The following is a 16,498-nucleotide window of genomic DNA, read 5'->3' as shown; positions in this document are numbered from 1 at the left end:
AGGCAGCGACTGGATTTCTGGTTTTTCAGCTTTGGTTCCTCTATTTGCATTGAAGTACTGAGTCATTTTGGAAATTATTTACTCATATGGTGTATTTACATCTATATGCAGATCAATGGCTTCCCGCATGTGTGGGCTACTCTGTGCTATTGATGCTGACTTAAACATGAGGTTTTGCTTAGTCACATATGGCACTCCATTGTAAGAGCTAAACATTTCCCATAACCTGGATGCAAAAGCTACAGGATGTTCCCCAAGTTCCAATGTCACATCAGTTATCTTTTTCAAGTTAACCAAATCAGCTCCAACAACTCTAAGTAGAGCTTCTCTACTTGAAATTCAAATCTTATTGAATTTCTGTACTAATTCAACAGGCTATTCACAATTATTTCTTCACTGACTATAAGTGATCTAATTACTTTAAGATATTCGTTAGTCTAGTTATTCACAACTCCTGTGCTTCAGACGCAAATGAATAAAATGTCACAGTGCATCAGGCCTTTGAACTTGTAAATGTCTCACTGCTTCGGGCACAGCCACACTCTGTCAGGCATCTAAGTTCAGTTAGCTTCACTAACACTCACTCTTTATGGTCAGTCAGTTTAAAATATAACACTGCCACACTACGTTAGGCAAAACCACACTACATCGGATTATTGTTATACTCTCTACTTGCACCTCTGGCTGCTCTTTTGCTATGGACACTGAGAGATTGCTGTCGTGAATGAGTGAGGAAAGCAAGTCATATAAATTATACATGCATCTGCATCTGACAATCTGTAAAGGTACACAACAGTCTCCAGATTTGACAAGAACTCAAGAGGATCTCACCAAGTTGAAATTCACCCACTGCTTTAACAAGAATCTGAATGTCAATCAAAGACAGCTGGCTTACAGCTGGGGTATTTCCAGATCTATGATTGCATATTCTCTCATTTCCAGTTCTGGGTTCACTTACTCTTTCATTGTCACTTCCAGCCCTTCTTGTTTTTACTGGTGTTCTTGGGAACCTCACAGAATCATCTGATGACTCATGTCTCTGACCAAACAATGTCTTTTGTATTAAAGACCTAACAGACTAATTTTATGTCTCAAAATGTGCTATTTCTTGTCTAAATTTCACCATTTGTTCATTCAGAATAATCTCCTCACCTTGGTACTTTCTCAAAGACATAACACTGTCACAGATTTGAGTATGAAGCAACTTGTTTTCTACCTTCATTTCCTCCAATCTTTTCTTAGTTACTTTGTATGATGCAAAAATAGCTTGAAGTGCATTAGCCAACTTTCTATCTTTGCTTTTAGACATCTTGGGATAATTTTTGAACCGGATATAGCCCATTCATAGGGCTCATCCACAACATTCTCTATTCCATCAAACAATCCCTGTGAGCTGTGCTTAGTGCTGTGATTGTGTGAATTTCACAATCAGCTCTTCCATTCTTAAAATCTTATTGAATTTCTGTACTAATTCAACAGGCTATTCACAATTATTTCTTCACTGACTATAAGTGATCTAATTACTTTAAGATATTCGTTAGTCTAGTTATTCACAACTCCTGTGCTTCAGACGCAAATGAATAAAATGTCACAGTGCATCAGGCCTTTGAACTTGTAAATGTCTCACTGCTTCGGGCACAGCCACACTCTGTCAGGCATCTAAGTTCAGTTAGCTTCACTAACACTCACTCTTTATGGTCAGTCAGTTTAAAATATAACACTGCCACACTACGTTAGGCAAAACCACACTACATCGGATTATTGTTATACTTTTAAACGTGGCCTGGCATGACAGGGCGTGGGGCGTGGGAACAGGGCCAATGGAAATTGGGGCCCTGAGAGGCACGAGGGGCAGCCGTAGGGATGGAGGTCCCCGGTGGAGCAGAGGCGGGCCTGGACCGTGGAGCAGAGGCGGGCCTGGACCATGGAGCAGGCTGAGGCATGGCTGTGACATGGCATGGAGCAGGCTGAGGTGTGGCTGTGACATAGCAAGGAGCAGGCTGAGGCATTGCTGTGACATGACATGGAGCAGGCTGAGGTATGGCTGTGACATGGCCTGGAGCTGACTCTGGCATGGCGGTCATGACGTGGAACTCTGGCTTGGCGGCCATGAATTGGAACTCTGGCTTGGCGGCCATGAATTGAAACTCTGGCTTGGCAGCCATGACTTGGAACTCTGGCTTGGCGGCCATGACGTGGAACTCTGGCTTGGTGGCCATGATGTGGAACTCTGGCTTGGCGGCCATGATGTGGGGCAAAGTTGTGGAAGGTGGAGCCATGGGAGGCTCGAAATTAAGAGTTCTGGATGACTGTGGAGTCTTGGGAGCGACCTCTGTGGTCGTGGACATGGACTGAGTCTTGGGAACGACCTCTGTGGTCGTGGGCGTAGACAGAGACCCGGGAATGACCTCTGTGGTTGTGGGCATGGGCAGAGACTCGGAAACGACCTCCGTGGTCGTATACATGGGCAGAGACTCGGAGACGACCTCTGTGTTCGTGTACATGGGTAGAGACTCGGAGACGACCTCTGTGGTCGTGTACATGGGCAGAGACTCGGAAACGACCTCCATGGTCGTGTACATGGGCAGAGACTCGGAAACGACCTCCATGGTCGTGTACATGGGCAGAGACTCGGAAACGACCTCCATGGTCGTGTACATGGGCAGAGACTCGGAAACGACCTCCGTGGTCGTGTACATGGGCAGAGACTCGGAGACGACCTCCGTGGTCGTGAACATGGGCAGAGACTCGGAGACGACCTCTGTGGTCGTGAACATGGGCAGAGACTTGGAAACAAAAGCCTTTCTCCTCTTCCTCCGGGAGGCCGAATTTGGCAGCGCAGGCTCTGGGACAGACGAGGCTGGCAACGCAGGCTCTGGGACGGACGAGGCTGGCAACGCTGTATCTGGGACGGACGAGGCTGGCAACGCTTTATCTGGGACGGACGTGGCTGGCAACGCTGTCTCTGGGACGGACGAGAATGACAACACTGGCCCTGGGATGGACGAAGCTTCCAGCTCGGTTCCCCTGACGTAGGCACAGGAGTCGGACCGCTGGGTTCATGGTTGGTGGTCAGGTATTCTGTAATGATGCTGGCAACAGGCAAGATGAAGAGACGATGATGTAGGAGTGATGAACCCAAGTGCAGTTTAATATGGATCGTGAAAACCAGAAACCCTATTCTATCACTACACTGCTTCAAGTTGATTCAGTTACTTTACAATCTTTAACAGAATTATAACAACTCAACAGCAAGTTTCAGTTACTTTGGAAACTTAAACTTAAGCACTTTGTTTAAATTACTTTAGAAACTATAATTCCGATACAACTCTGCCACCACATTGCATCAGGCCAATTTAATTGCTTTAGAATCTTAACAGAATTGTAAAGAATTATTTAAAAAACTCCTCCTGTTAACACTGAATAAAGATTAAATTATTATCTGGTTTAATTTATTTTCTATATTTATTTAAACGAGGGGATTACCTAAAACAAAAAAAGCATAATAGAAGAAAACTACATTTCTTACCATACTCCGCTTTTTTCATAAATTCCTCCTGACTGGCTCGCCAGTGTAAGAAAAAATAAAACACACACAGGACCAGGAACAAGCGTTGATCTTGAGATGAAGATGTTGAAGGCTTTATTGCAGTTTCACAGTAACAAAGTATATGAAGCTCTTCGGATTTGTCGGAGTCAGAACTGAACCACAAGCATTCTAAAACCTAACCTTTAAACTAGTTTGTAAAATAACATGCCACCCATCATGTAAATGAGACTGTGCTCTTCATGTTATTAAAGAATAACAATCTCACGGTCTAGTTGACCGATGTTGTTCCAGGTGTGAGCACCCAAATGGTGTGGTGATACCAATTGTTTAGACAAATACGTGACCGAATGATAACTAAGGTCACGTATCCCTTTATCTGAGATGGTTCTCAGTGTCCTGCTGTTGTTCCCATGCTATAATCATTTAAAGTCACTCAGGGTGTTATCACCCAGATGTTACTGTGACAAAGTTGAATCTGTTACTATGATAATTAAGTCCTTTTGGGCGAATGCGGTTTCTCAAACAAAATCAGGCCAAGTGGGATTCACATTTTAGGGCAGAATACTGTAATTTCTTATACTACAGTGTTGGGGGATGGTGTCTTGTAGTTGGTAATATCTTTCAGGCCACTCCACACTGATCGTTAGCTGGAAACTTGTTTTCCAGCTTTTCAGAGTTGCTTCTTTAAGCCGCTCTAATCTATTTTGTCAGTGTGTTTTTGGCCTGATTATATATAATTTTATCCCCACTTATGTAAGCATCCTCCTTGGCCTGATGAAGCTGCATGAATTTAGCTGTAAACCATGGTCTGTCATTGTTGTATGTTAAATAAGTCCTAGTAGGAATGCACATATCCTCACAGGAACTGATATATGATGTCACAGTATCTGTGAGTTTGTCCAGGTCAGTGTGTGCAGCTTCAAAAACACTCCAATCAGTGCAGTCAAAACAGGTTTGTAGTTCCAGCTCTGCTTCATTGGTCCATCTCTTTACAGTCTTAACTACAGGTTTAGCTGATTATAGTTTCTGCCTTTAGGTTGGAAAATGATGAACCAGACAGTGATCAGAGAGTCCCAAAGCTGCTCTAGGAACAGAGCGATATGCATCCTTTAATGTAGTGTAACAGTGATCCAGCATATTTCTGTCTCTGGTTGGGTAGGAATGTGCTGCAATGTGTTGTTTGTATTTGGGCAGTTCACATGTGAGATATGCTTTGTTAAAATCCCAAGAATAATAATAATTGAGTCCGGGTGTTGTTGCTACGTGTCTGTGATCTGATCAGTCAGCTGTTGCAGCACTGCGCTGCGCTATCTCACGTGTGGAGGAATGTAAAGACTCACCAGAATAAACGCGGAAAACTCCCGTGGTGAGTAGAAAGGCTTAAAGTTGAGGAAGAGCGTTTCTAAATTAGGCAGCACATCTTCAAAGCTGTTACATCTGTACACCAACTTGCATTGATGTAAAAGCATGTTCCACCGCTTCTCGTTTTCCCCAATGCAGTCTGTTCTGAACAGCTGAAAGCCCGGCAGATGTAACGCACTGTCCGGAATGGTTTCAATCAGCCAGGTTTCCGTGAAGCATGGTGCAGCAGAGTTAGCAAAGTCCTTATTTGTATGGGTGAGGAGAAGTAGTTCGTCCATTTTGTTAGGAAGAGAGTGGAGATGCACTAGATATATGCTTGGCAGCGCAGTTCAGAAGCCGCGTTGATGCAGTTTGACCAGCGCACTGGCTCGCTTCCCTCGTTTGCTTCTTTTAGTGCGCTTGTACAGCACCACAGCTCCTCAGACTAAAATGTCCAACAAAACGTCAGAATAATCAAATACCGGTAAAAGATTATCTGGTTTTTACTGCTGAATATTGAACTGAATATACAGTTTGTCTCTGGTGAAGCTGATTGAAAAGACACTATACTAAACACAGGACAAACAAACAAAAACAGCAAAAGAACTGGAGAGCTCCACACCGAGGCGGCCATCCTATGCTACAAAAAAAAAAAAAAAAATGTCTTATGTTTTTATTTAGAAGCTACAATCAACTCAAAAGGAAAGTTGTGAATTAGTCAGTTTGTTTGAAGAAGATAATGTTATTCAGATTCGGACCAATTGTTTTGGTGTGGATCCGAGTGTGGTTGCCACGTTTATGAACCGGACCAAGGGAGAAAATGTACCAGGTTCTGAAATAAGTGCTCCAAACGAGCCAGATGCAATTCACGGAGTAACTTTACCATGTGAAAATGCGTGATTGTGTATTTATCCCCTCGAGGCTTGCCGTAGAACAGGTATGTCCATATGCATCTTTCAGTGAGTGAAGAAGTTAAATAAACCTGGCTTTGCTTTCTGATGTCATTTTATATTAAAAAAAGAATGCTTGTGACAGAATCACTATGGATTACAATCAGCGTTTGTGATGATATGCAGCTGAGTGCGATGAAAACATTTATATCAGCATGACGTCAGTTCTTCTGTAAAAAAAGAAGTCCATTGGTCACTTGACGAGAAAACAAGACGCCGCCTCGGCCACAGAAAGATTTTTTCTAACAATTTTGATTAGTTTTTTTCCCCGTTGCTGAAACCAGCAGGGAGTCCTGACGGTCAAGTGGTCACACCTGAAAATCACTGGAAAAATCGACTAGTGTGGTGCCGGCTTTACAGAACCCTTCAGAATCTCCTGTAATGGGGACGCATTAATGTAGAGTTACAGTGGATAATTATCAGTTTTGATTGGCTTCCACGGACCACTTACACTCCGTCAAACAGGAACAATGTGAAGATTTTATGGTCTACATTACATTTAAGTTGTTTTTGTTGTTGTATATTTATACATTTTAATGCATTTATTTATTAAATGCACATACAATGTTAAATAAATGGGGCAAAGAATGTTTCATAATTGAATAACGTTTCCGTCTCAGTTTGTCATTCCTTCTCTGAAGGTTTTGGCCACTGTTTTTTTTATCCATCTAATACTACACACACCCCTATAACCCAAACAAATTTTTGCGCGTTGTTGCACTCTAGACTCGCGAGCTCTCTGCTGGTTGAACACCGGTTTGTTTCATGACTCCAGCAGGGACCTCATGTTTGGACATTTTATCTTTCCACTTTGACTCATTCTGTTCGGACTCTCTGGTGGATCACACTACTGTTTATCAATACCATCACTCTGGACTATACTGTTAACTTGGGCTCCGATGTTGCCTGTAGTAAGTATACTGTTTGCTTTGTTTACATGTACCTTCATGTTTGTACATTGGCTTAAAAACGTTATATAAAGTAAACATGTTATAATTATTGTCATTATTATTGGTTGTAACTTAATCAATTGCATGACACAGTGTCATGTGTTACAAGGGTAGAGAGCAAGGGAGGACCCAAACGCAGGTAGCAATATCAAAAAGGGCTTTATTACAAAACTAAAACAAAAGAACAAGCCAAAAGAGTCTCACGATGGAGAAAAAACTAGAGAAAATATTTTAAAACATGTTTTAAACGTTCAAAAACCAATAACCAAAAAATGATGAGGTCTTTGGGATATCTCAGGAAACAGATCAACTGGAGAATCACACAACCAAACAGAACAAACTGGCACAGGACAGAACACAAGCAGGACTTAAGTAGGGAAAAGTAGATAGGGAGCAGGTGCCACCGATGATTGTTAATTGGAGAACGAGCTGTTGCCTGGTTATTGGAGCTGGTTCTAATCGTGGAACCTGCAAAACACAAGAGGGAGTGAGAGACGAAAACCAACACAGGAAAACACTCAGACAAGACAAACAGACAGTTAGGGGAGGCACAGTCAGGCCAGACTGTGACAGTCATGTGCTGTCAAAATGGCAGCGCTCATGAGGGGGTGACCCGCTCCATGTATAACGGTAATTAAACAGCTTTTATTGGGTTTCTGATATGATTGGAGTCTTATCTAATGTGACTGTACATGATTTTCAACATATGTAAAAAAAAAAAAAAAATGCTATTTACGTCTTGATACAAATAATAATATACAATGTACAGTGTAAAATACACACAATATAGAATACACATACACACAATATAGAATACACAGTGTACAATAAAAACAGTATATATATATATATATATATATATATATATATATATATATATATATATATATATAAAATAAACAGTAGGTTGTATTGTGCTGTATTAACATTCAGACTGTCAGCTGATAGTCAGTTGCCAGTGTGTTGTTAAGAGAGAATATAATTTTTGACAGTCCGGTGTGAGATAATAAGATTAATAAAGTGCAGTGCTGATGTATGTTGATCGTGAGAGATCAAGAGTTCAAAAGTCTGATGGCTTGGAGGAAGAAGCTGTCATGAAGTCGGCTGGTGCGGGTCCTGATGCTGCAATACCGCCTGCCTGATGGTAGCAGTGAGAGCAGCCCTTGGCTCGGGGGGCTGGAGTCTCTGATGATCCTCCAAGCTTTTTTCACACACCGCCTGGTATATATGTCCTGGAGGGAGGGAAGCCCACCTCCGATGATGTGTCTGGCAGTTCGCACCACCCTTTGCAAGGCTTTGCAGTTGAGGGCAGTGCTGTTGCCGTACCAGGCAGTGATGCAGCCAGTCAGGATGCTCTCTACAGTGCTGGTGTAGAACCGTGTGAGGATGTGGTGGTTCATTCCAAACTTCCTCAGCTGTCCCATGAAGAAGAGGCGCTGGTGAGCCTTTTTCACAACGGTCTCAGTGTGGACAGACCATGTGAGTTCCTCAGTGATGTGGACATTGAGGAACTTGAAGCTGCTGACTCTCTCCACCGGTGCTCCATTGATGGTGATGGGCTGTGTTCTTTGTCTTTTCTCCTGAAGTCCACCACAAGCTCTTTGGTCTTGCTGATGTTGAGGGAGAGGTTGTGCTCCTGACACCATGTCAGAGTGTGCACCTCCTCTCTGTAGGCTGTTTCATCATTGTCAATGATCAGACCTACCACCGTCGTATCATCAGCAAGCTTAATGATGGCATTGGATCTATGTGTTGCCACACATTCATGTGTGTACAGGAAATACAGGAGTGGGCTGACAACAAAGCCCTGCAGGGCTCCGGTGCTGAGGGTCAGTGATGAAGAAATGTTGCTGCCCATTCTAACCACCTGGTGTCTGCTTGACAGGGAGTCCAGGATCCAGCTGCATAGCGAGCTGTTTAAGCCCAGAGCCCAGAGTTTCTCATCAAGCTTGGAGGGCACTATGGTGTTGAATGCTGAGCTATAGTCTACAAACAGCATTCTCACATATGTGTTCCTTTTTTCCAGGTGGGAGAGAGCAGTGTGTACTGTAGGTGCAATAGCATCATCAGTGGAGAGGTTGTTGCGGTATGCAAACTGCAGTGAGTACAGTGAGGCAGGCAGCACAGAGCAGATGTAATCTCTGATTAGTCTCTCAAAGCATTTGCTAATGATGGGGGTCAGAGCAACAGGACGCCAGTCATTTAAGCAAGTGATTTTGGATTGCTACGGTACAGGCACAATGGTGGACGTTTTAAAGCATGTGGGGACTACAGACAAAGAGAGAAAAAGGTTGAAATTGTCTGTTAAAAATGCTCTGATGATGCGGCCCGGAATGCCATCTGGACCCACGGCTTTACGGATATTCACCCATCAGAATGATCGGGTTACATCCGCTACAGAGACGGAGAGTGAACTAACCTCTGTAGCTTTGGCCGCGAGAGCTCTCTCCGCAAGGGCAGTGTTATTACCCTCAAAACAAGCATAAAAATATTTAGCTCATCCGGGAGAGAGTCAGCGGTGTTCACGGCGCTTTTTATTCCCTTTGAAGTCTGTGATGATATTAATTCTCTGCCACATGCTTCTGGAGTCGGTGGTGTTGGACTGTCCTTCAATCTTGGCCCTGTACTGCCGTTTGGCTGCTCTGATAGTTTTGCAGAGGGCATAACTGGCTTGATTATGCTCCTCCGCGTTCCCAGAATTAAAAGCGGAGGTCCGCACATTCAGTGCCGCACGAACATCGCTATTAATCCATGGTTTCTGGTTAGGGTAGATCCGTATTGTTTTGGTCGGTACAACATCCTCTATGCACATCCTGATGAAACACGTTACATCATATAATTGCTTATTTATTAAGCAATTATAACATAAGATTTAAAATGTTAAGACTGCATATCAATAGTTTTTAATGCACTTTTAAATGGTCATTAATGAAGCCCTTTATTAACCCTCAACAAAGGGTACGTTAATGTAAAGTGTTACCATTTTATTGGCCCATGCAGCAGATGATTGAGTTTTTCTATAGTACAAAATTCAAAAGTTTGCTATTCTTTTTATAGGTCATGTAAAGTGCAGTATTTATTGTTTCTATCTATTTGTTCATAGGTTGTTGATGGTCTCTATCTAGGAAATATAAGAGGTAAGCAGCAATTGAGTATTTTTAATATTTTATTAAATATACAAGATTTATTTTAATATTTGCAAAAATGGCACTTTTCACAGACTTCAGCATGTGAAAGTCTCACTATATAAATATCAGATTATCTTACTTTGTGAGGGAACAGAAATGCAGTTTGGCTGTAGGGTTCTCTAGACCAGTGGTTCCCAAACCTGTTCCTGGAGGCCCCCAAAACACTACACATTTTGGATATCTCCCTAATCAAACACCTGATTCAACTCATCAGCTCGTTAGTGGAAACTCCAAGACCTGAAATGGGTGTGTCAGAAAAGGGAGATATACTGATAAAATGTGCAGTGATGGGGGGCCTCCAGGAACAGGGTTGGGAACCACTGCACTAGAGCTTTCAGCAAACAGTTACTGTCCTAATTTACATTGCACTGAACTTTTGAAGTTCCCTTTAAATTATTTAAAGAACTAACTACCTTTCTCAAGTAAGAGTGTGTTGATTTAGTCAGGTCCAGCAAAAAATTCCAGTCCAAAATCTGCTTAAAACCCACACAAAATATGCTAAAAAAATAGCCCAAAATTGTCCAGTCACTATGAAAAACTAACATCCATGACCTTAAAAGACATGTTTTAGTATCCCTCTTAATACGTTTTATTGGACTGTTCACAATGGCATACTACTCTTTGCTGTTTTGCCATATGTATAGCCTAATGTGCACAGTATGTGAATTTTCTGCATGTATGGAGTACCTGGATGAATTACACAACCGTTCAAAAGCTTGGAATCACTAAGACATTTTTGTTTTTGAAAGAAATTGATGCTTCTGTTCACCAAGGATGCATTATATTGATCAAGAAAACTGCCACAATAATAGTAATATGTAATAGAGTTTAATGGTAATCTAAATAACATTTTGATTTATTTTAAAATTCAGTTACCTGTGATGGCAAAGCCCCATTTAAAGCAGTCATATTAACAGTATAGTCATTTCTAGTGGAGGATTCTTGGATAAACAGAATGTTTGAGGAAAAAGCATGTATATAAACAGAAATAGTAATTTGTAAATTATAAAAGTCTTTATAAAAAGCATTCTTGGTTAATAAAAGTATAATTTTCTTTCAAAAACAAATACATTTAATATTGATTCTAGGCTTGAATGATAATGTACTACACTACATTTTGCCAAAATGTGCAAAATACAGTCAGAGCACATTGCATGGAATACCATATCCCATGATGACCTGAGGTCAATGTCAATTTCAGTGTGTTGACAGACTTAATCAGAAGCGATATCAAGCATTATTTGTAACCTTTAAATATTCTTCTTAACTAATTTTTTGATTGGACAGTCAAATTATATAAAAAAAGGCATTCTGACATAAAAGTGTCATTATTTCCATATTTATAATTATTAATAAGTTAATAACTGGACACCATAATACATAAATAATAAATAAATGTTACTAGTATACAGTATGAATGATTTTAACTCGGCTTGCTTGCATATCTATTTATTCTCTTTTATTATTGAAACACTTCTTTTTTTGCATGATTTTAATTTACTCTTCCTTTGTTTTAGTCAGTTTTTCTAATTTTTGTGAACCACTAATTTGACATGCTTTTGAAAGTGAAATATTCTATTACAAGACCTGTATGTAACTTAAAAGTACAACGTGTCACACTGATTTTGCGTCCATACATCTACAGTTGTCGTTTGGAACACCTTCTCCTATATTTTACCTATTATTGTTGTTTATAACTGCTGTTCCTCAACATAAACGCTCTGCAAGTTTCCAATGTATGGATGCGACTCACCTAATGCTTGTCTTGAGTCGTCTTCATGCAAGTTCTGCAAAGACGGCGCACTTGCAGTCATAAATACCATAAAACAGTCTGAAATACACAGACTAAAAAACTTAAAGAAAATTGTGAAAAATGCTGACTTGTCACAGCACCTAAAATAGGCAGAATATCTCTTCTACTTTCATGTACAGTTTATTTTAAACTAACATCTGCTTGTTGCGGAAACAAAGTCCTCGGACATGTTATTTGTCTGAGCTATAAAGTGCTTATTTTTAGTGCTTTCCCTTAAAAAAAAAAATCCACTCATCAGCCATCACATTTGCAGTGGATCAATGATCTGTGTACTGCCAAATCATTATCAAGCAGAATGTCAACATCAGTCTGACTGCAGTCTGTGGCAGGAACTTGCAGGATTTGAAAACAAGGTCACTTTTAATAAACAAAGCCCATTAATAATATTTCATTATTTATTTATTTTTATCCCCCTTTTGGAAAAAGTTCTCGCCCCACCGAGTGCGGGAACCATATTATTAGTGACCACGAGGAGGTTAACCCAAAGTGACTCTACCCACCCTAGCAACCGGGCCAGTTGGTTGCTCAGGAAGCCTGACTGGTGTCACTCAGCACCCTCTGGATTCAAACTTGTGACCCCAGGTGTGGTAGTCAGCGTCTTTACTTGCTGAGCTACCCAGGCCCCCTAATATTTCCTATTTTAAAATATTGCTAATGATACAACATCTGGTGTTGATAAAAGTAGTTTTAACCTCTCAAATATTGTTATCGTTCCATTACTTTCTAAGTACCCAATGTGATGTCACCAATATGTTATTTGTATACAGAAATGCAGTTTTTATTTATTTTGCAGATGGTATTATTTTCTAATTAATGGTGTTTTTTGTCATTTTATGCTCTCCCATTGACTGAATGTCTCCTGTTCATAAGGGTTCAGGCTACAATCTCCCAATGACCTTATGCTTTTAAAGCACCTCATTCAGTTTAAACATCACCCTACTGTCAGTGTCTCTCAAGCAGACCTTTAATTTCCCTCACACTCTCACACTCAGGTTTAATCAGGCAGGACAATAGCTGTCTCTTTTCAGGCCGCTCTGTGTGCACATGTTAAACACGATTTTGTCACTCAATGTTTCTGTACACAGACTCGGAGAACAGAGACAGTCTGTCTCGTCACAGCATCACTCACATCCTTTCTGTGTGCAACAATGCCAAGCCTGTGTTCGAGGTAAGAATGATGCGCTTTAACACTATGGAGCTTGTAATCTGCCAGTTTTATATAAATAAATGCAGTGATAAAAATTAAATGTAAGAACTCATTATCCATTTCATTTCCACAAAGTGTTTGCAAGTACAGTATGTGCCAAAATTAAAAATAAAATAATTACATTTTCATTTTCACAGTGACAGTGCTTTGTCCCTGTCAAATTAAAAGCTAAAATGCAATTGATGATTTTATATTCCATTTTCACTGCAATCTTGAGGCAAGACCACCAATATTAAAGTGAAAAGGCAAATGTAAAAAGAAATTGCAAATTAATTTTTTCCCCAAAGCATTTGTTATTGTTAATGCAAAAATAATGACAGAATTCAAAGTAAAATGCAAAGTTGATTTAATTTTATGCAAATCCAAGTTAAGTAAAACAAGTAAATTCTATGTTAATAAGTGGGTGGTGCTCAAATAAGAGGGTAATTTAATACAGTAGTTCTTACACTAGGGGGAGCAGAGAGTTTGACAGAGAGATAGAGTTGTATTTAAGGGTTGACAATAATCATTTATTTTCCGTTATTTAATCGATCAATAATAGTAAATAAACAAAACGAATTTGGAAGATCTACAGCATTTACCATGCTGAGGATCTTATTTCAATGTGTGGTGTGCGAGAGAGCTGGAGAGAGATGACTGCAGTGTATGTTAATCCGGTGTTATGTTTTATAATGTTTCATGTCATATTTTTAACATTTTAAAACAAAGTGATAATAGCCAAACATACACCAATGTATCCTTCTTCATGCTGTGATAATGGATTTAGAGAAAAGCAGAGAATCCACGTACAGCACTTTTCATAAAGAACTTTACTGAAATATACTTGATTAAAAATGAAAATAATATGCAGAAATAAACAGTATAGACCATTTCAAGGACTTTTTGTCAGATTTAGGAAGTGACGTCTTTGTACCTTGAACATTTCCTACTAATTGTTGAACTTATTTAAAACGACAGCGGAAGGGGCTTCATTCATAGTGGCTTTTTAAAAAAAATTGTATTGATTCCACACTCAAATCAACATAAACAGCACATAAAAATACGGAATCAATTTTCAACAAAATATACCCTGCTCCCTCTCTCCTTCCCATAACACAAAACCCAGTGGTCAGACACCGAATAATAACAGACACACATACAAGCAAACAGTCCAAAAAAACAAACAAACAAAAAAAAATACTCAGATATAAAAAAACAAAAAATTGCCCAACAAAAAAGAAAAAGGGTTCCACACATCAATTAATTACATACACACCATTTAAACTGTCCCTCTCCACTGTTCCTCCCTGGCACCCTCCAAGAAGGCCAAATAAGTGCCCCACTTCTTCTCAAAGGCACCCAAGCTGCCCAGCCTCCTATGCGACATCTTTTCAAAGGTCGCCACTGTGCCCAGTTCCGACTTCCATCCCCCAAGGATCACTTTCCTACCGATCATCACACTGGTAAGGACCCAGTTTTTAATGTGTGTGTTCGCTAAGTTAACCCCTGCCCCATCACCCAAAATACAAATTCAGGGGCAGAATGAAATCTGAGTGATTGGCATCGCCAACAGGTGGGTGTATCTTTAAGACCAAGCCTATGCAATATAGAGGGAGTCCAATAAAAATGATGCAGAATCTTAAATTGAATGAGGCACATCCTTGCATCCCTAGACATAGACTTGGCATTTTTTAAAATCCTACCCCATTCTTCATCCTCCAGTACTAAATTCAAGTCTTTCTCCCATAACTTCTTGAGAGATGTCAAAACCCCATCGTCTAGACTCTGAATTAGCCAGGAATAGTACGCTGAAGCCTCGTGACCCTTTCCAAAAGCCGCTAGTACCATCTCAAGAGTGTCTGCAGCTTTAGGGGGCAGTGTACTACACCCAAAGATGGTACAAAGTAGATGGTGCAGCTGTAAGTACCTGAAGAATTGAGATCTAGGAATCCCAAACCAGTGTGTAATATTTTCAAAGGATCTCAATGCTCCATTTTCATACAGGTCACCCAATGTAGCAACTCCCTTCTCAATCCATTCTGTCCAGCAAAAAGGGGACTTATTAAAACACAGTTTAGGGTTTAACCAAATACTTGCGGCAGCGTTCAGGTAAATGTCCGAATTGAGCACGCAGGAAACCCTTGTCCACACTAACTGCATGTGTGAGATAATGGGATGTGTCTTTAGTTCTCCGGTAGCTTGGTAGAAAGACATTGCAATGGCAAGATAGGGGCAAGAAGTTCTTGTTCAATGCAGAACCAGGGAGGGGCTCTTTCAGGTGGAAGCGACCAATGAGCCAAATTTTCTGAGACCGAATGCATAAAAATAAAACGAAATCTTGGGTAAGCCTAGCCCACCTTTGTCAATCGGCCTATGTAACTTATTGAATTGTAATCTGGGACGTTTACCATTCCAAATGAAAGACTTCGTTATGCGTTCAAATTGCCTGAAATAAGAGAGGGGGACATCTACCGGGAGAGACTGTAGCAGGTAGTTAAATTTTGTAAACATTTTAATAACATTAACCTTCCTAATCTTCGATAAATGTAATGAAGCCCACCAACCCACATCGCTCGAAAACCGTTTTATTAAGGGGTCAAAATTAACTCTAACTAAATGCCCAAATACTTAATGCCCTGTTTGGCCACTGGAAGGTGCCTGGCTGGAAGGCCGTTACTGGACAGTACGCTGTCAGAACCAAAGCTTCAGATTTAGACCAGTTGACTTTGTATCCTGAGAATTTGGAAAATTAATTAATAATTCTGTGGAGGCAAGGCATATATTTATTAGGGTCAGAGACAAATAATAAAATATCATCTGCATAAAGCAGAAGTTTATGCACCACGCCTCCCGCCACCACCCCTGGAAAATCATCCTCCTTTCTTATCGCGGCTGCTAATGGTTCCAGGGCAAGACAGAACAATAATGGGAAAGAGGGCAACCCTGCCGCGTGCCTCTATCCAGAGTAAAATAATCTGAAGTTAATCCATTTGTTTGTACCGCTGGTACAGGGTGTCTATAAAGTAACTTGATCCAACCAATAAACGTACTCCCGAACCCATACATTTCCAAAATCTTAAAAAGATAATCCCATTTTACCATATCAAACACCTTTTCGGTGTCAAGTGAGATGGCAGTGACCGGTGTCTGCTCATTCGCCACTGACCACATGATATTGATGAAATGCCTAATATTATCAGAAGAGCTACGACCCTGAATAAACCCCACCTGATCTATATGTATGAGAGAAAAGTCATAACCTTACTTAATCGGTTAGCCAAAATTTTAGGCAACATTTTTACATCTAGCTGGATCAGGGAAATTGGACAGTAACTTTTACACTCGCTTGGATCTTTGTTCTTTTTAAGAATCAGACTGATCCGGGCCTGTGTCATGGTTGGAGGAAGCTTTCCATTCTTTAATGATTCAGTATAAACTTCTAACAAAAGTGGAGCCAGTTCTGTAGCATAAGATCTAAAAAATTCAGCGGCAAAACCATCTAGCCCCGGAGCCTTGCCTG

General features: G+C 40.6%; 1 protein-coding gene across 6 annotated transcripts in view; it reads left to right on the top strand.

The window, feature by feature from the left end:
* The window catches only part of dusp22a (dual specificity phosphatase 22a), a 63,618-nt gene that overhangs the window by 6,142 nt on the left and 40,978 nt on the right, over nucleotides 1-16,498 (top strand). For 4 of the 6 annotated variants that reach the window (XR_007893214.1, XM_051656644.1, XM_051656643.1 and 1 more), the window contains 2 exons: nucleotides 9,895-9,928; nucleotides 12,878-12,960. The exons of the other annotated variants lie outside the window; for them this stretch is intronic. Coding sequence is in view for 3 of the 4 variants with exons in the window: in XM_051656644.1 (XP_051512604.1) it covers nucleotides 9,895-9,928; nucleotides 12,878-12,960 (117 nt within the window). In the remaining variant the exon portion in view is untranslated. The remainder of the gene's footprint in view (nucleotides 1-9,894; nucleotides 9,929-12,877; nucleotides 12,961-16,498) is intronic. 6 annotated transcript variants of the gene reach the window in all.

Source organism: Myxocyprinus asiaticus, chromosome 26, assembly GCF_019703515.2.
Source record: "Myxocyprinus asiaticus isolate MX2 ecotype Aquarium Trade chromosome 26, UBuf_Myxa_2, whole genome shotgun sequence".
NCBI classification, from domain to species: domain Eukaryota; kingdom Metazoa; phylum Chordata; class Actinopteri; order Cypriniformes; family Catostomidae; genus Myxocyprinus; species Myxocyprinus asiaticus.
Note: the sequence above shows the minus strand (reverse complement) of the source record. Positions and strands in the feature narration are given on the sequence as shown.